General features: G+C 41.5%; 1 protein-coding gene across 1 annotated transcript in view; it reads left to right on the forward strand.

The window, feature by feature from the left end:
- adgb (androglobin) overlaps nt 1-23,642 on the forward strand; it is a gene marked incomplete at both ends in the record, with an annotated part of 172,218 nt that continues 148,576 nt past the window's right edge. Inside the window, 6 exons of the mRNA XM_080744164.1 lie at nt 1-80; nt 4,539-4,698; nt 6,180-6,272; nt 11,226-11,297; nt 12,549-12,725; nt 22,756-22,895. Of these exons, the coding sequence (XP_080600290.1) occupies nt 1-80; nt 4,539-4,698; nt 6,180-6,272; nt 11,226-11,297; nt 12,549-12,725; nt 22,756-22,895 (722 nt within the window). The remainder of the gene's footprint in view (nt 81-4,538; nt 4,699-6,179; nt 6,273-11,225; nt 11,298-12,548; nt 12,726-22,755; nt 22,896-23,642) is intronic.

A 23,642-nucleotide genomic window follows, 5' to 3' on the forward strand; every position in this document is an offset into this window, starting at 1 on the left:
ATGTCCAAGCTGCTACCGAAGAAAAAGGAATCTACCTCCAGCAGAGTCACGTCGTCCCGGGGCCAGACGCCAAATAAAGAGTGAGACAATTAAACACTTAAACACACGTCTTAAATGTTACCCATGCTGTAAGTAATTAATTACGTTTACTTATAACAAGTACTGTACTTAAGTACAATTTTGAGGTATTTGTACTTTACTTTCCAATACTTTTACAGTAAAAGTAACAAGTAAAGTTTACAAATAATTGTAGTGTTACTAGACTAGTCGTGACTCGTGACTATTACATCTATTCCACTGACTACATGGAGGCAATTCAATGTTGTACTTTTACACTCCACAGATACTTTTTGCCTACTTAAAGGGGTATTTCACTTTAAAAAAAAACTTTTGGTCATTTTATCGTCTAATCAGGCTTTTTTTGAACACCCTGAACAGTTTTTAATTTGCTTGTGTCAATATTTAGATATTTGATGTGTTACCAGCTAGGCCCTCCTCCTGCAGGAGGCCTCCCCATACACACCCATTGTAACTACAAACTTCATTTTAACCATGATAGATTAATTAAAAACACCCATTATTTTTTCTGGTGACTCATTCTACCCTCCTAATACGTGAGCAGGCCATGTATTTTCAATAACTTTTTTTCATTTATTTTTAATAATTCTTTATTGTATTTTTTTTCCATTTTCCCAAAGAATTATTAAAAGGAGGGTAGTAGCAGTCACCAGAAAAAAAATAATAATGGGTGTTTTTAATGAATCTATCATGGTTAAAATGGAGTTTGAAGTTACAATGGGTGTCCCTGGGACTGGAGGGCCTGATCACATTTACATCAAATATCTAAATAATATTTAGATATTTGATGTAAATGTTATATTGAATCAAGCAAATTAAAATCTGTTCAGGGTGTTCATAAAAGCCTGATTAGACGATAAAATGACCACAAGTTTTTTTTTTTTTTTTGAAAGTGGAATATCCCTTTAATTAAAGAATGTGAGTATACTATTTCCATACTGCAGATAGCCTACCAATGACCTTGGGTTTCTAGGTTAGCAGCAGAAACGAATTAGCCTAATTAGTCAATTAAGCTATGCAATGATTTATCCAAGTCACTGGCTGTTCTTATATTAAAGTAATTTACGCTGACTGAGCCAATTAGCAATTAACCTAATGACACTATACTGACACGGCCAGTTCCTGGTGGTTTCTCCATGCATGAAAGCAGACAAATTAACCTTTCATAATAACACTGGTTTCAAAGGCACCTAAGACTGGCTGTAGTGTCACCTGGGAGTAACGTTGTACTCTAACTTAATGTATGCTAACAGTGGCATCAGTTCAGAAAAAGCTAAGGCGCGTGTGCAAGACAACAGTCATGTTGCCATACCTTAGCAACAGGCATGATACATTCAATGTTGTACTTTTACACTTAAGAAGTAGGCTACATTTTATTTTTTCTTTCTCCCCGTTTCTACGGTTTCTTGGGCTGGATATGGCAGCCTGGAATGGTTGTTGAAGTGCAACTAAACTTGGCATGTTAGTAAACGTGCCACAATTAACCATAATGCATTGCACCTGTGCAGCGTGGGAATATACCATTTTGTCAAGATGGGGTGAATAAAAGTGTGGAGAATATAATTATAATACCTTGTTAAAGTCACCATTTTGTTATATTTTGCATTTGTAGTTATGTTACTGTAATTTAACAACATAATAACCAGCACATATAGACAAATAAACATTTGTGGATTTATATTTAAAGGTAACTTTTATTTTCTCCCCTGGACCCAGGGTATGGCAGCTGCATACCCCTGCCATACCCAATTGACGCCCCTGCACCTAAGACTGGCTGCAGTGTCACCTGGGAGTAATGTTGTACTTAATGTATGCTAATGATGACACCACATGACAAGTACTTAATAGTGAGGTTGACATTGGGTTTACCAAACATTGGTGGGATCCAGCAAGCTGAATTCACTTGCATGAACAGGGCATTTGAGAGAGGCAGTGTCAAAGTGCCTGCCAGTGGTGGAAACTGGAAAGTAACAAAGTACATTTACTTAAGTAGGCTACAGTTTTGAGTTTTTACTGGAGTAGGCCTATTTCCAATTATTAGTACTTTTACTTCTACTCCACTACATCTCAGACACATTATTTTGAATTCCGGACTTTTATTTGTAACAGAGTATTTCCACATTGCAGTGTTGATACAGTACTTTTACTTAAAAGGATCCCTGGCTAATACGACAAATATGCCTTAATACATTATAATTGTCCTCTATAACTACAATGTAAAATTAAAAATACCTCAATTATTTTATTTCTTCTAGAAATAGCTAATCTTTCACTCAATAGGGGAAATGCCTGTCGCAAGTTTATGATGTCATAAAACCATGTGTGGTCTATCCCTATGGCATGCATGTGAAAATAAAAATACACACACACATTTGAAATATCGATTTGATGCTCATATTAGGAAGTATTACGTTTGTTTTTATTTTCACATGCATGCCATAAATTAGATCACACGTAGTTTTATGACATCATCAACTTGCGACGGGAAAATTAGCTATTTCTAGAAGAAATACAATATTTAAGGTGTTTTTAATTTTACATTGTAGTTATAGAGGACAATTATAATGTATTAAGGCATATTGTAGTATTAGCCAGGGATCCTTTTAAGTAAAACATTTGTGTACTTTTTCCACCTGCCCATCACTGTGGAGGTTGTGGGTTAGTTAGAGGACAAGGCAAAGCCAGGGTGATATCACTAGACCTTATTCACATCAAGGCCATCTTGGATCACATGAACACATGGGGTGGCAGCCTGCATACAAACCATTGTAAACAATATGGTTTGGTCATCGGTTTGGCAGATGGTCCCAAAATATGAGTTTTGTTCAACCAATTTATTTTGACCAAATCGACAAATGTGCAGATGACAACATCAACATCCCCAAAAGGATTCAAAAGAAGGATACATCCACAATATTCATGGTAGTTCTGTGCAAAGACTTGCTACAGTATCTGTGCAGACTAGTGCTTGCTCTGCCATTATATTAACTTACTGTATCGTGATTTTTGCATATTAATCAGGAACAATCTAACAACATATAGTTAATATGATGGCGGAACAAGCACTGCACAGATAGCAAGTCTTTGTACACAGTAAGGTTGCAACCTAACTTGAATATCGTTACCGTAGCGCTTCTATTTAATCCTTTTGGGGATGTTGATTTTGTCATCTGCCCATTTGACACTTTGGTCAAAAGAAATTGGTTGAACAGAACTCATATTTTTGGGACCATCTCTGAATTGTTTACAATGGTTTGTTGCGACCGCCAGGTCGCAGTTACTATCAAAACCTCCACCAGCTGTCTGTCAGTCTGTCTGTCACATCACACTTTTGCCCTACTCATTTTTGCTAAACACATTTTTGGACACTGCTCCTACACATTTTCCCTAAAATCATGCAAAGCGGTACACAGTATCTCTTAAGTCATGTCATCAACATGGATTTCCCATATTCCCTCCTGATTGGCTACGATTGCCTTCTAAAGTGTGTGTATGTGACATGACGGTCGCTTATCTCCCGATTAGGGAGTCTTACTGGTAAGTGGTAATGCAGGCTGCCAACCCATGTGGTCATGTTGCGGTGTGAATAAGGTCTCTGTACATAATCCCACAGGCTAGGATGGCACCTGTCAGCTGGTTGTTGGGCAGGAGGAGTAGGTTGAAGGCTCATCAGTAGGATATGAGTGAGGAGGAATCAATTCACCGTTTGTCAGCCTTCTGATTGGTCCCTGAGACTCCCTTACTGGCCAACCAGAAAAAAATCATTCACTTTTGCTACCGGGGGTGGAGTTATGCAGTGGGAGAAAGTCTCTTCAGTCTTTCACCGTGGTGCGGTGATGCGGAGCACGGCCGGGGCGCAGTACGGCACTGCACGGTCATAGAGACTTCTCGCATTTATAGATAGATAAGCTTCAACAAACTAGTTCACATGAACAATAATGATGTAACTAAGATATTCGATTGGGTGAATATATTTTAAATGGGCAGAATTACAATTAAAATACACTTTATGTTGACGGCCAGCGTACAATTCCACAACTTCCTACCCAAGAAGCACTGCGCGCTCTCTCTATCGCTGTGTCCACTGCCTATTTCAGAGGATTAAACTAATTAAAACATGTATTTTCAGGGGGGAAACCCCCTGTTTTGCACTGTAACTACTGTACTTTTTTGTTCCTTTTTTATTAATATCACGTAGATGTTTTTCTTTTGGTACTTTAAATAGCAATAATGAGGCTATGAAAAATATTTTTCCCCCCATTCACTTCCATTATAAAAACAATCTGCCCTGGCTTTTTTTGTCCCACCTAGTAACAGAGCAAAATGGGGCGGGATTTGACAAAGAGTGGATTGGCATAATGACTAGATTGGGGAGGAAAAGCACAAAGACAAAGAAAAGGCACGAGAATGACCACAGACGTGTCCTTGGCTTAATATGCATCATGTCATGATCATTTTAGAGCAATGTCCCTGGTTGCCAGTGGCTCAGAGGGCCCAGGAGAACCCAAGCGTTTGAGATGCCCCCTCTGGCCGGAGTGGAACGATGCAGAGGTCAATATGGAGAAATGGGATGCAGCCAAAGGAGCCAAAGATGGGAAGCTGGGAAAGAGCCCCCATACTGTGAGTGTGATGTGGAACAGACCACTCTAAGCCAGGGGTCTTCAACAGGGGGTCCGGGACCCATAGGGGGTCCTCAGATTTACTACAGGGGGTCCTCCAAATCTTTTTTATATTAACAACTTGAACCCTAGTGTCCATATTCTCAGAACTGTAGCCAAAAATAGCCGATCTACAAGCTCACAACGCCTCGCGCTGCGAGGCGTTGTGAGCTTGTAGATCGGCTATTTTTGGCAAAGAGGTTTGGTGTAGAGGAGAAAAAGAGCAGATTAAGTACAGAGTAAAAAGTTACGTTTATTAGGTAATGGCGGCTCAAGTGGTTAAATATCTGAAAACACGAATTGACATGAATCCAAAATACACTGATGATTGTGCTGTCAAACGATGAAACTATTATTACTATGGAATCCATGAAAATGTTGTGGGGGTCCCTGCTTCATCTCTCTCTCAACTAAGGGGTCCTTGGCCTGAAAACGTTGAAGACCCCTGCTATAAGCTAATCTAAAGGCCCTGATACACCTAGCATTTTATGATGATATTGATGATTATTATTATTGTTATTTCCCCAAAATATTGCTTTTCATTTGGAGTAGTTGCCTTATTACTCATGGGACTGTTGCCCTGTGTCTCATCATGTTGCTGGACTGGTTGATGTTCATGTTGTCTGTTAATATTGATAAAATAATTGATACGGTGTATCAGGCCTTAAAGGACAACTCCGCCCTAAATCACTTCTAGGCTCATTTTCCTACTTATATTGATCCAAAATTACTGTCCATGGGGTCTATTAGGCAGAAATGCCCCTGTTGTCCAGTTTCCCCCGCAGAACCCAGCAGCTCTCATAGCATAGAGTGGAGCCTATAAGCCTATCACTTTTACACTATTTGTTGTGGTCAAAATTGTTTTTATTTTTCATGAATGTGGTACTAGTTGTCATTACAAACACATCCATGTCATCGCTGTCCCACACAAGCCATCACACTCTACTAAATAGATGTTAGGCTTTTATGTGTTTTGCCAAGTCCCGGAAAAGATGCCCTGTGATTGGCCAGTGCAGTCACTTTTAATTGCTCATCCCAAAACATTATTTATGAGATTGTGGTGGCTTGTGTGGGACAACCAAGGCATGGATGTGTTCGTTATGACATCCAGTAACACATTCATGAAAAAGAAAATCACAGTTTTGAACACAACAAATAGTGTAAAAGCGATAGGCTTATAGGCTCCACTCTATGCTATGAGAGCTGCTGGGTTCTGCTGGGGAAACTGGACAACAGGGGCATTTCTGCCTAATAGACCCCATGGACAGTAATTTTGGATCAATATAAGTAGGAAAATGAGCCTAGAAGTGATTTAGGGCGGAGTTGTCCTTTAATGGATCATGTGTTCGTTCACAGGCAGCAATGTTAATGGTAACTATTTGTTCTTCAAGATGCATTGTTATGTTGTTGTTTGAATTGCATCTACTGTTCTTTTGGCTGCAGCCATTCTTTGAAGATCCGGAGGGAAAGATCTGTATGCCTCCATCATTGAAAGTGCACTGCTGGAAGCGTCCTTCAGAGTTCATCGTCAATAAGGTAATTTGACATAAAAATCTGTGTAATGATTTCAAATGATTCCAGTATGAGGACAAAGCTTGGCAGGACTAAAGAAAAGTGATCACTCAGATATGAGTTAGAGATATTAATGTACACCAGGGGTTCCCAAACCTTTTTGTCTCAAGGTTAGACATTTTTTTTAATCTGAGGCACCCCTACATTATAATTTTCACTCCCAGCACCTTATATTTATAGCATATCCTTGTTGTTGGGTGGAAACCTTGTATGTCCAAAATCGTTCGTTTTGTATTTATCATCTATAAAATGTACTAAACTAGTGAAAACAGCAGACCTACAAGCACACAACGCCTCGCATCCCGAGGCGTTGTGTGCTTGTAGATCGGCTGTTTTCACTAGTTTTGTGCGACGGTCTTGTATGATGAAGCAGGGCAAAAGACGTACACATTTGAAACTTGGAGATACGAGGTTTCTGCCCTACAGTGACAATATTTTAGTGATTATGTTGCGAGGAAAACATTGAGATAATAGCCAATTTGGTTAGAACTGACTGAAAATAACTTTAAAATTATACTAAATAATATTTTTTCAAGTGTCCAAATAAATTCCAAATATTATCAAATGGTCTCGCGGCACCCCTGGACTGCTGTCACGGCACCCCAGGGTGCCCCGTCACCCACTTTGAAAACCCCTGATGTACTGTTTTCTACCAAACTGTCGGTGATGCTGAGAGGACACTTCACACCATGGAGCCATTGTGTTTGACTACGTCACAGCTCAAGTGTATGTCAGAAATGGCCATAGCAAACAATGGCATGTAATGTTTAGGAATGTACATCAGCAAAAGAGTCATTTTCTGCAGAGGAAATCAGGTTCCTGCGTCTGCGTGCTTCTAATGCAGGCCTAACAATTTAACCTCACTCTACCACCCCCCCCTGTCTCTCCCCCTCTCTCTCTGTGAGTGCACACTGCACAGCACTAAGCAATTACGTTTCATGGCCGTTGAATTAGTCCTCAGTGGCTCAAGCTGCCCTATGCTCGCCATGTCAAAAGCATTTCATTAATTTTGCTCAAAGAAAACACAGGAATGATCCCAGAAGCAACCAGGCACATACTGTAGTCTCTCCATGATAATGAGACTGGTGTCTACAAGAACCTTTCTAATTGATGGGGCGTTGAGCGCACACACACACACACACGCACACACGCACACACACGCACACGCACGCACGCACACACGCACACACACACACACACACACACACACACACGCGATATATTTACATCACTTGTGGGGACATTACATAGACTTCCATTCATTTCTATGCAAGTCCTGTGGCCTTACCCTAACCTCTATCCTAAACCTAACCCCTAACCCTAACCCTAACCGTTGTGGGGACCTACTATTTTGTCCCCACACTGTCAGAGGTCCCCTGCAGGTGACTGTGTGAACATGCGTTTAGTCCCCATAAGTATAGCTAGACAAACTCACACACACACACACACACACACACACACACACACACACACACACACACACACACACACACACACACACACAGATTGTTTTAATTATGCTTTTAACTCAGAGAGCGTATACACTAATTTAAACCAAATGGACCCTAAGGGTGCTTTTGGTTACATTTGGTTACAGAGTTACATACAGTTAAAACGCTCGAGTATCTCGCTACCGACAGAGCCATTAATTCATATTTGATTAGAAAGCTGTTGGAGTCTATTAACTCAGTTATCAAATATTCATTGCAAACATGCTCTCTGGAGCACCATGGTTCAGCCAGATCATCTAATGCAGGGGTGGGCAACTTTGATGATGGCGAGGGCCACTATATTTCCACCTTCACTCCAGAGGGCCACATTGCATATTGCTACTTCCTACTTTGTCATTCTAGTATCTCATACAAAAGAGGCAAAAATAGCAAATCTACAAGCTCAAAACGCATCGCTCTCGTTTTGAGCTTGTAGATCGGCTATTTTTGCTTCTTTTGAATTGGAATCCTGAAATGTAACATTTTGATTTAATTTCAAACACATTTAGTTATATACTCATGTTAACTTTATGAACCTAAATATAAATACATTTTAATACTATTATACTAGTCATTAAGCTACTAATATAGACTGACGGAATTAAAGCAGGTCATGTTTGGAATTGTAACAGCTGAAATCAATAATATATCAGTATTCCGGTATTAACCTGCAGGCCGCATTAAAGGTACATTCAGTGATTGTATTTCATTCAAATAAAAATATAATTGGTACATTTTCCATTCATTCTCCTCACTATAATGTGTGCTGACCATATAAGGACTTCCACCATGGCCCGTGTTGCGAGCATAGCTAGATTCCGTTTTCAGAGGTGGCCAGGCAGTCCTCGACCAATCAGGGTAGAGTATGGCCGTAGTTATGTTATGATGGTCAAAATAAAAGTTTTTAGAACCACAGTCGCTCTGAATTAAGGATGTCTGCTAAATGCCTAGATTGTAAACTACTGAACTCATAAAATGCTACAGTTTCGTAGTAAATCAGTATCATACATATCCTGAAGCTGGAGACGTAGGCCTACCAATATTCAGTGATTGGGTCTAATGATCAAAACGAGAACATTATAATGGTGTAGAAAATCTATAAACAAGAATTGACACAGTCAATATATAAGCTGGTCACTGGGTTAAAAAGTAGGGGTGCAGGAAAAAAATCGATTTGAATTCGAATTGGGTTTCTAACAAAAATCGATTTTTTTTAATTTTTTTTAAATATATTTTATTTATGATTTTTTTTTTCTTAAATTTTTCATTAGATATTATGTTTTGTTTGTACAAGTTAAAAGAATGTGTGCAAGCATGAATAAATCAGACATGTTGTCTTGGATTTACCTTTGTGTGTTTACATTATTGCAATAAGTTGATAAAACCTTTACAATAAAAGCCACGTAAATGTACTCTGCTTTTAGGCCAGCAGACTGTAGTAGATCCTGATATCCTATGAATTGAATAGAGAATCGTTTTGAATCGAGAATCGTTTTTAAATCGGAAAATAATCGTTTCTGAATTTGAATCGTTTGGATTTGAAAGAATGTGCAATAAGAGTCAAGCATGTGTACATAGAAATGGAATAGGAAATAGAAAGGAAAAAAGAAGCAGTAGGGCTATTATGAATGGGTGAAGAATGAACATGATTACATACAAAAAATGAGTGCATGCAATCAGAACTTTGTCTAGTTAGCTAAAGTATTGAAAACAATTAAGCGTTATGTCTGATAATACATCTACTGTACAAACAAGCTAGATCTATAGGCTATATGAGATTGGCATTACAGGAAATTCTTGTTTCAACAGCAATTCAGAGTTTTTAACAACATCTATGATCCTGTGAACATTTTGAGAACTAGGACTGAATTTCTGAAACAATAATATTGTGATGCCTACATATTGTTATACATGTCCTTTAAGCCCCAATGAGCACCAGGCAAGATGCATAACACTTAACCACTTTAACTCTGGTGTCCTGGTTTGGGGGATTTGAGGGGAGCATCATTGCTATAATGGAAGTAAATCTAGACTTTTTGACTTGCTAGCTTTTAGATTATTTTTGCATGACATAATCATATGACTAATTTCCATACTTTAGATAACTAGACACATTGTTGCAACACACCAAACCATTCTTCATATTGATTTGGGAGCCCACACATGACATTCATAAAGTGCTATCATGTGTCACTAGTTTGTGCTTGAAAAGTTACCTATGCTTTAATAATGATGTTGGATAAGAAAGAAGAAAGCCAGGAAGAAGATGTTCTGTTGCTTGCTCACCCACATGGTGCACCTGATCCCCAAGTTATCATACATCACTTTCTTCCTTGAGGGTAACATTACTATCTCAAATGTAGCGCTGTGTATGTTTTGTTGTTTTTCTCTCTGTCCCTGTCTGCTCAACGTGTGTCTGTGCCGAAAAAGCTGATCTACAAGCCCATATCGGATCACTGATTTGACACGTTATGAGCTTGTAGATCAGCTGTAAAACCTGTAATATGATTGGGTGGAACCCCTCGAGCCAATCAGATTTCAGCTAAATTTTGGACTATTCCAAGGTAGGGGGGTATCACCAGTCTCCCCCCGTGTCAAACACTCAAGCTCATTAAGTGGACTGACCCATCATCCCAGTTCATTCTCAGGTCAGACAGCCAGGCACCGGGGCAGCGCCCATCCTTTGATATTGGCTGCGTGACACCCGACAAGTAGAAGCATACACACTTGTACAGGCAGTGCGCACTCGCAGCTGAGAGCTGTAGCAGCTAATTAGATCGTGTGTCTCACTCGGCCGTCCTAATTCATACCTAGGCTTTTTGAAAATAGCCGATCTACAAGCTCACAACGTGTCTCATCTGTACTTTTGCTACTTTAAGTACACAATTCTGGACTTTTACTTATAACTGAGTACATCTACAGTGCAGTATTGATACTCTTACGATACTTTTACTTAAGTAAAACATTTGAGTACTTTTTCCAACACTGCTAATTTCCCCCATAGCCTGGAGGAGGGGTACTGTCCTGCGATTGGCCCTTAGCTCTACCATGTGACATGAATAGCCTATCCAGAAGAGGTAATCAATGGTCGTCTAAGAAAATGAGCTGATTACCGAAGCTGGTGGCCCAGCTTAAAAACTAAACATTTCCACGCTGTGAAAAGATGACCCCCGGCCACTTTCATTATCACTGAATACACCTTTAAGTGAAGGTGGGGGCCGCATGTGGCCCCCGGGCCGCCAGTTGCCAATGTATGATCTTAGGCCTCAGAATGAAGTATTAAATATATTTAATACGTAGGCCAACGTGGACAGACTCAAATGAATACTGTATGTCCAGTTCACACAGCAGATCAATATTTTTTTTTCCTTTTCCGTCTTGTATTGCTATTCTAACGTGTTGAATCGCTCCTTGCACGTCGTTCCAGGGTCCCGCAGTTGTTGAGTCTGAGGCTGCCTTTGACCTCATCTCACCCAACGATCATCTGATCTGCAGCGAGGTAAGATCAAACAAAAAAACAGCTTTTTGTTTGAACATTACTTAGGCGCTCACTGGCCTTTTTCAGCCCCTGCACTTGCAGTGATAACATTTCAGTGTTAACTAGCCAGATCAGGTCGGTTATTGTTGGCCAGCAAGTTTCGGAATTTGCCAATCAGGATGGAATATGAAAAATGGGACAGATCCGTCTTGATCACTTGACTAGAGATATTGTGTACCAATTTGCATGATGTTTGGACAGTATTTGTTGGAGTAATATAAAAAAAAAACGAATCAATTTACGGTAGTTGATTATAAAATCCTTTATATATGAAAAAAGGATTATAAAAAATGACTTGTCCTTGATTATTCGATTAATCGATGTCTAAGAAGATAATGGATATTTGCAACCTGAGTGGACTTACCCATTTAGAACGGGTAGTCGGGTACACATTATTGTGTATCATTATTTTATGCTTTAACTATTGAAAAATAGCAGATATACAAGCTCACAGCGCGGCACCGAGTGCCGCGCTGCGAGCTTGTAGATCTGCAATTTTTGAAAAATAGTGAAAATTATAATTTTTACCCGATTCTATAAGTGTCTTTTGAATCCTTCTAAGATTTTTTGAAAAACCTATGTTTCTATGTCAGCAATCTGGCCAGCCATCGTCAAAGAAAAGGTCCTATTCACTTAACTGGAGCTCAGTTAGTCTGTTCTTGAGAGACTACCGTGTCAGTGGTTCTCAAACCTTTTCATGTGAAGGACCCTAATAAACTGATATTTATTTGGCCACGGACCCGCATCTCAAAATATCTAGTTCCAGGGACCACCCAGAAGCAAAAAAAAGATTTGCACACATTTTCACAACTTTTTCAAAAATAGCAGATCTACAAGCTGAGCTTGTATATCTGCTATTTTTCACTAGTTAAAGCATTCAATAATTCTAGGCCTAACCTCAGAGGAACACAAAATGATATTTATTTGGCCACGGACCCCCATCTCAAAATATCTAGTTCCAGGGACCACCCAGAAGCTAAATCTGAGTTACAAACGTTCGCTTTGAAAATGCATATATCCAAAGATTTGCACGCATTTTCACAACTTTTTCAAAAATAGCAGATCTACAAGCTCGCAGCGCGGCACTCGGTGCCGCGCTGTGAGCTTGTATATCTGCTATTTTTCACCGGTTAAAGCATTCAATAATTCTAGGCCTAAATGGGTTAATGTATGGATGGTCTGATCATTAACACCCCTCCCCTTGGCCTCCAGCTGATGAGGAGGATCATCAGTGAGATCTGCATCATCAGGAAGCTGTGCAGCAACGCAGCAGGAGAACACGATGTCTGGAAGCCCTGGGACCTCCTCTACTCCCTGTGCAAGGTGACGAAAGGTCACGCGCCACTCTACAACAGCTATGGGAAGTACGTGGTCAGACTGTACTGGATGGTGAGCCTCTTCCTCTCTCTTTCCCTCTCTCTCTCTCGCACGCACGCACGCACGCACGCACACACACACGCACACACACACACACACACACACTGTCGTTTTGCAATGAGTTTAAGCAAGCAAGTACAAACAGGGGTCGTCGCCATGCTGGCTTGTGGTGCTGTTTTGTCAAAATAATATTTTTGCCATGGACATGCAAAACGAGCGGACAATAATATTATGGGGAACACATAAAGAGCTAGCCAAGAATGACCATAACAGGCCTGTAACTCTGAGTGTTCAAATTGTGTTCCACACTCTCAAAGTTATGGGGTCCTTGCAAATAAAACGTTTGAGAACCACTTGCACTAGTGGACTCCTAATGTGCCGTAGTAAATCAGTGTCATACATACTCTGAAGAAAACCTGCAGATGTGATATTCAGTACTTGATCAAAATAAGAACATTATAATGATGTGTAAAAACCGTGACAGTCTTGCCACAGACACATGTGTCCTGGTACAGACATATTGGTGACCCCTGAGTACAATCATTGAGGATGACTAATCAACCTTTTGCCATTGGTTTCAGTGCCTTAAACCTTTTAAGTATTTATTTAAGTATTTATTAGAATTGATTGAAGTATTTATTAGAAGTTTCATGACAGTACAGTTCACTGGTTCAAGGTCAAATAAGAGGAAACTCGAGTAAGCCTTGCGGCTTATTTACATCGAGATCCTATTTTTTAACTCATATAACATTGACAGACAGACAGAACACAGTGCTATGCAGTAGATATCGTCAGAAAAACCCCCCAAAAAGGCCTTTTTTCATTACAAAGACTTGTAATGAATGACTTTTTTCATATACTTTCTGTATGTGAAGGGAGGGTGGAGGGCTGCTGTCAAAGCTCAAATCAATCCGTTTGGCTGCTGTGCTGTAAGTGGTCAGGCTGATGAATAGATAGGGCTTAACAGAGGTCAGCTGCTTGTTAGATGGCTCTCAGCGTGGCTCAGTTGGATTTACAGTAATAGGAGAGTCAGGCTCTGCCTTCTCCACCCTTTGCATTGTGTTGACATTGGAAATAATGAGGTGTGAGAAGGTGGTACAAGGCATTGATGTGTGTAAGTTGCCAGTGGAACTGTGAGTTTCCGTTTTAGGACACGGCAAGGACACGCTTCCCATTCTGGATGTACAGGTAGATTTTCTTTAACATTCCATTAGTTCAACAAAAGTAGCTAATCTACAAGCTCACAACATTGTAGATCTGCTATTTTTTGGTGTGCGACAAGGCGCGCAGCCAAGTAAAGATTGGCTCTGGTGGAGATCGAACCAGGTGAAATGTGACAGTGTTGCTGTAACAATCTTTGACAAGCAACCATGACATGGATGTGGGCAGCTTTGCCCCGTGCCAACCCTGTGCCAACCTCAGCATGCCAACAGATGGTTGCGGCCAAGGCATTCTCTCTCTCTCTCTCTCTCTCTCTCTCTCTCTCTCTCTCTCTCTCTCTCTCCCCCCCCCCCCCCATCCCCTCCCCCATCACTTCCTGGTTTATTTCCCCTCCCACCCACGCTTTTCTTCTCTTTCTTTTGCATGTGATTTCCTTCTCGCCGCAGTGACCTCCTGATCTCCTATAGCAGGGTTCCCCAATAGGCGGCTACTGTCAGGCTACTGTCAGGCCCCCAGCAACCCCAGTAATATTGGTGGTATAAGAGCAGCAAAACACTAGCATATCGTATCGTCGTTGTCAGGTGGAAACCTCGTATCTCAAAATGTGTACGTTCTTTCGCAAAGTAAAGCCCTGCTTCATCATTCAAGGCCGTCTCACAAAAGTAGTGAAAACAGCAGATCTACATGGTGCGAGTGCGAGGCGTTGTGTGCTTGTAGATCGGCTGTTTTCACTAGTTTAAATCATTTTTAAAATGATAAATGCAAAACGAACGGTTTTGGACTTACAAGATTTTCACCCGACAACGACGATATCTGAACTGTCGCTGGAGTAGCGGGAACGCCACCGTCGCTGGTCACCCCTGCAATGTCGTGGCCCTCGGCTTGGTACCCTAGACATAATTCGGCCCTTGGGGAAAACTAATTGGGGAACCTTGTCCTATGGTCTCTTCTTCTTGTCCTCTCTTTCATCCTCTGCTTCTGTGCCCCTGCAGTTGGATGCAGGAGGTCAGGTGGGCACGAGGGACATCTGGGCACCTTCATGTCAAATTGACTATTTTGTCCAAAATGTAAACAAAAAATATATATATTTGAAATATGGCCGTGCTCACATCACGGGTGCTCACTTCGCATGGTATCAAAAAACGACACACATGCATTATCTCCAGTGGTGTGTTCTAGACTGTTTTTGAGGGCATACTATAATCCAGTGGTCTTCAACCTTTTCAGGCCGTGACTCCCAAAATAACCATATTTTAACTGGGGACCCCCCACCCTGACGAGCACTATGAGTTGAGGCATTACATTTTGTATAACGCGGTTCTATTGTGAAAATAGCAGATCTACATGCTCACAACGCCTCGCAACGCGAGGCGTTGTGAACATGTAGATCGGCTATTTTCACAATTTCTGCCTCTAATGTTTCACAATTTGACCAATGTTTAATTTGTCATTTTAGATGTATCAAAAAGTCCTTAAATTAGCCCTTCGCTATGCCCCTCCTAAAGCCGTCCTTGTCCAATGCCAAGTTAGCAACAGGTTACTAACGCAGCTGACTTGGCAAGCTGCCATGGCGGCGCGCATCGCTGTACCGCGAGTCTGGCTGCTAGATAGAGATGGGATTTATGGTTATCTGAAGTGAACCGGATCTCTGAGATCCGTTCCTTTCAAAGAGCCGTTCAAAAGACTGCCTCATTTTAGTTACTGGTTACTTTGTAGATTTTGATTATGATTGTAAATCACTTCCACCCAAATAGGCCTATACATTTTTGCCATTGGATACATTTCTGGCATTTGAAAATAGGTGATCTACAAGCTCACAATGTGTCACGTTGCAATGCATTGTGAGCTTGTAGATCAGCTATTTGCAAATGATTTTTCTACATTTTACTCATTGGAAAACCTGTGAAACAGGACATTCTGCATAATGAGTAGGCCTACGTTCTAATATTGGTAGGCTACTTTAAGTACATTTTGATACCAATACTATTTTACTTTTACTCAAGTACATTAATAACATTCCAAACTTGATTGCAGATATGTTTACCTAAGTAAAGAAATGTATTACTTTTCCCAACACTGTTCATTAGAAAGGAACGGCTCCCTACTGTGAACCGAATCATATCGTTCATTTCAAAGAGCCGTTCAAAAGACTCGATTCGTTCGCGAACGTCCCACCCACTCGCTTCCGTGTCACAAACACTGAAACAAAAACAGAACGGATTGCACTGACCTACACAAACCCACAGGAATAATTTAGGAGCACTTCATGAGAAAATATAACTGGTAACACTTGTGTACTGTATGTTAATCTGACTTTAGTATAGGCTATTGTTTTCTTCCTAGACGTGCGTTTGAGGCAGGTTAGTCTGCAGCTGGGTGCTATCTGCTATTGCTGCACGCCGCCATGGCAGCTTGCCAAGGCACCCGCCTTAGTAACCTGTCGCTAAACGTGGCATTGGGCAAGCACGGGTTTAGGAGGGGCATAGCGAAGGGCTAATTGTCACTTCAGAAATGTGCAGAAACCCGCTATACACTTAAACCTTATGTTGGTTTGTTTACAGTTGAGTGAGAAAACAATGTTTCCCATTAACACATCTGGTGCCAACCCCGAGTTTCCCGAGTTTGTATTGATACCAACGCTGTGCCAACCCCGAGTTTCCCGAGTTTGGGCCGTTTTTGAAAAAAAAAAAAAAAAAATCAATTTCCTTTTTTCAATTTTTTTTTTTGGACCTCCAGAAATGTATTAGGCATGATCGCGATCGCGAAATTGCATGTTTAACCCCCATACCAACCCATTCTTTCAAACATGGCAGCCATGTTTATTTACATCTGAAGAAAACATAATGGCCCATAAATCATGAATGCCTGAACGGATTTCCAAGCGGATTTTTTTGTTTGAAAGCTGTGAACAGCATCTACACACGTGGTGCATCATCTAGGCATGGGCGTGCACTTTTTACACAATTGCACAATTACATGGAAGTCTATGGTAACCATGGCAACGCGAGACATTGAAGAGAAAAAATCATTGCAACATAAGTGTTAAGTTCATTATCTGGGGACCCCCTAAAATAATTTGGGGACCCCCCTGGGGGTCCCGACCCACAGGTTGAGAACCACGGCTATAATCTATGATCCGTGGCTATTGGTGTGGCCAGCGCATACGCCAGTGCATAATGCCTATCAGATACGCTACTTTGAAAGGTTCACGAGGGCAGACTCTTTTTCAAAAAGATGTCTTCACAGCATACTCAGGGGTTAAAGTTCTCAGTCCTGGGGACTGATTTCAGTCTTGAGGATTCCATAGGGTCTTTTTCTGAGATCAGTGCAGTTTCGGAAAAATTATTACGTGTAGCGATGAATGACTAAGTCATCAAAACGCTAGTCAAGTAATCTCCAAACTAAAAAGCAGTTATAACTTCAAGATAAGAGTATTTGAATTGGCCAGACTAGCATAGAATACAACAGAACTTCAGAAGATGCTTCTATAAAATGAAGCATGGATTGGCAAACACACATTCAGTGAAGGTAGTTCAGAACTTCAGGGAAACACCTAAAATATTGGTGTGCCATGTTTCTAAAATCACATATTGGGTCTGAAAATACGTTTCAGTCTTGGGATTTCTTTTGGCTTTAACCCCTGCATACTCCGTATACCCGCGTGACAGGTAGAACACAGCACTGATTAGGCAGTTTTAAGCAGACCGTTTCTACAACCGCGACGCGAGACGGGACTACGGCTGCTATGACGTAATCGCCGTAGCGGTCAAAATCGTTAAGCGACAGCCTTCCGTGACGGGGTCCCACCCCTGTTACTGAACTCTTTGGTTCCCATGGCGATGCGACCACGCAGCAGCTACGTGGAAAGCTAGCCTCTGTCGTTGTAGGGGCGGCTGCGACGGTGGCAGGTTGATCTATCGAGAGCTGATCATTTCTGGTTACCGTTGTCATCTGCCGTTGCCGTGGCGTTGCTTAAAGTCGCCATTATCTCCTTGTATGCCACACACATGTATGGCCTTGCAATGCATACCGCCCTATGCATGTGCCCCTTCCATTTAGAGTTATATGATATATTGTTGAAAGACAGAGACAGAGAGAGTGTCTGAGTCTGGACACACACACACACACACACACACACACACACACACACACACACACACACACACACACACACACACACACACACACACACACACACACACACACACACACACACACACACACACACACGCTGGTGCGACAGAGGCATAACTAGAGTGGATGGCACTTCCTGCAGGCTGTTGCTCCTCACTGGCAACTGTGTGAAACTCCCACAGTCAGCCAGTGGACAGAGTCACACACCACGACCAGAGCCCTAGAATGGAGAGTTGCGTCACTCCCGTTCACTTCATGGGGCCAGGTCTTCTACGCACACATCTATTGGCGTATAGTGACAAACGGCCAACCGGAAGTTTACAAAATGCATTGAAGTCTATGAGGTGTAAAGTGACAATGAACCACGTGACCAGCGCTGTTTCTGACCCCGCGGTGACACCACTCTCTGATTATACTGCTCTGACCACGACACGCTGTCAGTCCAGCCCGCCCACGCATGATGCTTTGTTTGGTAGGCTCCGCTAGCAAACACAGCACAGTTGAATCTTCAGTGTTAAATGAACTCTCATTGCGGGTCCTCATTCACCATCATAACCTTAATTTCAATGAGGGGCAGGCCCTCATTTTCAATGTAGCCGAGATACAACACAATAATCGGGAATATAATAGGAATATACATTTGCATTCAGAAATATTAAGCAACGAGGTCTTATGCACACCTGATATAGACTGAGGGCGGATTCACACTGCGGTCTCGAGACCGGTCTCGAGGCTACTTGGCAGATGTTTAAACCGGTTTTGACAGTGTGAAGCGTGCGGTCTTCCTCAGAAACGGATAGCCTCGAAACCACCTCAAGAGGTAGTCTCGAGACTGCATTGTGCGACCTCGAGACCGGTGAGCCGCAGTGTGAAGCAACCGGCCTCAAAAACGGTATTGATGTTGAACGTGACCTCATATAATGTCGACGAGTCAGCCGTCGGCACAAATAAACACTGGGTAACAGTTGTCGACATGGCCATGGGATCAGCGACTTCATCTCACAGAGAGATTGCTTGCTTGTAGGACTGTCTTCTAAAATTCGTTTATATGTTTTATATCACCAGTTAGCCTACTACTGTGGTGCGCTGGACTGGTGTCATGTACTTCCAATTGGGAGAAGTAGCAATTGGCGAACAGTTATTTATTGTCTCGCACCAGCGCACTGAGGCAGGGGTGAAAGTGAGACGGGACGGCCAGAACCGGCGCTCCGTTAAAACATTCGGAACACGGGACTGTAATCTAGGCTGACCTAGGATCAGATTCAGGTCCGTTATTAGCCGCGAGGCAGCGACATGAAGTATGGCTGTAACTGTGAGATGATGGTTATGCTGCTCTGGGATCAGATTTACAGCGGGAGGGGGGGGGGGCTTGGTGCGTGCGTGCATGCATGTGTGTGCGCTGTCGCCCGTCGGGAAAGAAAAGCAGAAAGAGAAAGCACTAGCCTACAAGTTAAACCATGAACTGTTAAACCATGAAAACAAACCGAAAATGACTTACCGCTGTTGATAGAAAATAGCCTAAAAGTATTCCTTTATCCCTGACTTTTGTTTCGATGTTATAGATTCCTTGGCACTGCTTGTGCACTGCTGTGCCTGCTTGACGTGCCATTAATGTGAATATTAAGCCACAAGCGTTTCAGCCATGTTGATTATTAAATAATTAAAATAATAACGTGCGCTGCGCTGCATGTCTCGCTCATCATTCTGCACGTTTATGCGCCTGGAAAATAGCAGATCTACAAGCTCACAACGCGTCGCGGATGCAAGGTCAGTGTGAGCTTGTAGATCAGCGACACAGGTCAATTGATATGCAAATAGGCTTGTTTGTCTTGTCGAGGTGTGGGGGGTGCGAGACCCAAGACCACTGCAACAATGTTCCACACTGCGCTGTCGCGCGTCATTGAATTGTTACACCAACTTTCGTGCCTGAATTTATTGGCAACCACCATCAGCAATGTCGCATAGTTGATGACACTATGTGCATACCGCCACCTATAGGACCGGGCTGTATAGTGCTAGTGATCTCCAGGGAGGCCAGAAGGTCTGCCAATGTGAATGCTGGCCAGCGTGAACCAGCAACCGGTTTCAGAATCAGTTCTAATCAAACGGATTGCAGTGTGAATCCGCCCTTAGAGACGGGTGCGTAGGCAGGGTTCAATGTATACTTTCAATCATGCACCAGTAGCACATATGACCCGCACACCATCTTACACTTAGCCAAAACACTCCTTTTTATTTAATGATAATGCAACGTTTCGGTCAACGACCTTCTTCAGGCATATCTGCTCACACATTGTAGCAGGACAGCTAAATACACACACAGAGATCTATACAACCAATCACAGTCTCCCTCATTACAGAGATGAGCCTCAACAGGTGGCGATCATTAAGTAGTTAATTACCCAGGGGACTAAATGATGAACTGGTACTTAATGTGATGCTTTAATTCTAATTGTTGCTTTTTCTTTTATTTTTTGATTCAGGCACTAGGATATTCAGCTGCCTGATCCTGACTGTTTTTAGACTTTTTATGCCTGACAAATGTAATAAAGATTTCTCTGCTGTATTTTATTTTTATATGTATATATATTTAGGCTTTTTCTGATCGAATTGATGTTTTTTCTTATACTATATTGACATAGTTGACACACATTGTGATCCACTGTTTTGTATAAGTTGTATTATGAATTTGAGATGTGTATTAACTACTGCTCTATACTGACAGTGATGACAAGATCACTTTAACTTAATGATCGCCACCTGTTGAGGCTCATCTCTGTAATGAGGGAGACTGTGATTGGTTGTATAGATCTCTGTGTGTGTATTTAGCTGTCCTGCTACAATGTGTGAGCAGATATGCCTGAAGAAGGTCATTCAGAAATATTAAAATATAAATCGGGAGACAGAATACAAAAAAAAAACATTCAAGGAACTAAAACATATACTATTAATTAATTATTGAATTGGCCGTAGGAAGGCATTTTATTTCTCATTCAGGTGAACTGTGAGACTGTGACAGTGTTACTGTACAGGGTTCCCACGGTCATGAAATTCTTGGAAATATTTTGAAATTAGATTTTTTTTTTCCAGTACTGGAAAAGTTTTGAAATTGATCAAGGGTCCTGGAAGGTCCTGGAGAAAATAACTATGCATTGTCTTTAGTTATTGATTTTGTTAATACTGAAATTATAAATTAAACATGGCCAAATTGTCAAATATTAGAGGCAGAAATTGTGAAAATAGCAGATCTACATGCTCACAACGCCGTGAGCATGTAGATCGGCTATTTTCACAATAAAACTGTGTTATTCAAAATTCCTCAACTCTCTTCAAATATGATTATTTCAGGGGTCACGGCCTGAAAAGGTTGAGAACCACTGGCATACACTATCTGTCTTTAGGCATTGCGCATAGGAGTAAGCGACTCGTTATTGAGCTGAATTATTGTTATATAGTTCTGGAAATCGGGTAAAATATTCTGGAAAAGTTTTGGAAATTAATTGGTAAAGATGTGTGGGAACCCTGACTGTAACAAACAGCCGTGTGGTCAGACAGCTTTACCTCATGCAGGTTAAACAGACCAGATGTTAAGTTCCAGTTATAGGCATCCAATAGTGTCACTTAACATTAAATAGTTTTAGGGGAAGAACTATAAGGCCACTGATACTGGACGTGTGTCATTTTATGATGGACTGTATTCAGCAGGCCCATACTGTATATACAGTAGTCTGCTAAATTGGCCTCTGAACAATTTATAACCCATGGTCATGGATTATTTTTTTAATATGTAAAATGTTGTTAGTGTGTGTGTGTGTGTGTGTGTGTGTGTGTGTGCGCGCGCGCGTGTGCGTGTGCGTGTCACATACATTGTAACTCAATTGTTTAGGGGTGAGTGGAAATGAAACTGCTTTGAGGGCGCTACAATCAAGTGCACGGATGACAAATGGCCAGTGGATTTTAATAAGAGGCACTTATGGAGCTCGAGTAGCTGCACTGCCGACAGCACAGCTCCAAGGCAATCACACTTTATTAGAGCCAGGAGAATTGATTAAAGCAGGCATGTTGTGGGTCCAGTATTAACTACAGTGGGCCAGTGGAGATCACATTTCACACCACTGACTACAGGAGTCTTTATAATGGCACGCAGCACGTCGCAGTAATTGTGTCGGACAGGGGCGTCACAAGGGGGGGAAAAGTGGGACTGAGTTACTAGGGCCCAAGGTGGAGGAGGCCTTAATTATTTCATACTTTAGCTATTGAAAAATAGCAGATATACAAGGTTGTAGATCTGCTATTTTTGAAAAGTCGTGAAAATGTCTGCAAATCTTTGAATATATGTATTTTTTAAGCGAACATTTGTAACTCAAATTCTGCTTCTGGGGGGGGTCCCTGGAACTAAATATTTTGAGATGGGGGTCCGTGGCCAAATACATATCATTTTGGGGGTCCTTGACATGAAAAAGTTTGAGCATCACTGACATAGAAAACATAGTTTTTTTCCCAAAAACTAATTTTCACGATCTTTCAAAAAATAGCAGATCTACAAGCTCGCAGCGAGCTTGTATATCTGCTATTTTTCAATAGTTAAAGCACAAAATAATGCGTAATAATGCCTTCCCAGTTCTCCCTATGGAGAACATTTCATGGGGGGGCCCGCAGTCAATCCTTGTACCCAGGGCCCAGCGTTTGGTGCGACACCCCTGACCCTCCCCTGGTAATTGTGTGGGATTATCCGTGTGTCCGTCAGGGCTGCTGGAGGAAGGTGACTGTGGACGACACCATGCCGTTTGATGAGGACGACCGCCTGCTTCTTCCTGCCTCCGCCAGCCAATCAGAGCTGTGGCCCATGCTGCTGGCCAAGGCCCTCATTAAAGTGGCCGCCACAAAGTGAGTTTTTCCACCATGCCAGAGATGGGATTTATATGGCTCTTTGAATTGAGCCGGATCTCTGGGAAAGAGCCGTTAAAAGACTGTCTCATTTTTGTTATTTAGTTGTCACTTTAGTTATTTAGTTAACTTTGTAGATTTTGATTATAATTACAAATGACTTCAACCCTATATACATTTCGGCCATTTGAAAATAGCCGATCTACAAGCTCACAATGCGTCGCAACACGACGCATTGTGAGCTTGTAGATCTGCTATTTTCAACTAAAGAAAATCTAAATTGCAGTGTTGATACTTTTTAAGTAAAAGTATCAACACTGCAATGTAGAAATACTCTGCCAGTAAAGAATTTACTCGCCCACCTCAAAAAAAGGAACGGCTCCCTATTCTGCGAACCGGATCCCATCGTTAATTTCAAAGAGCCGTTCAAAAGACTCGATTTGTTTGCGAACGTCCCACCTCTACAGCATGCCAATAGAAAGGCTCCGTGCACTTCAGTATGAATTCTAAATCTGACTCCTGTCATGTCTTGTCTCGTCTCCCCTCTCTGCTCTGTTTCATTTCTCTCTATATATACTTAAAAAAAAAAATACATATATAGGAAGGAGATGATTAAGTAATAAAAGAGAAAGAACATTAAAGGAGTAGTTCACCCCCAAAATTACTTTTTTTCTATTGATTACTCACACCGGGTGTCGCTCTCATGGAGACTTTGGTATATTTGTATTTGTTGCATTCCTAAGACAA

Source organism: Nannobrachium achirus (assembly GCF_963921795.1).
Source record: "Nannobrachium achirus genome assembly, chromosome: 16".
NCBI lineage: Eukaryota > Metazoa > Chordata > Actinopteri > Myctophiformes > Myctophidae > Nannobrachium > Nannobrachium achirus.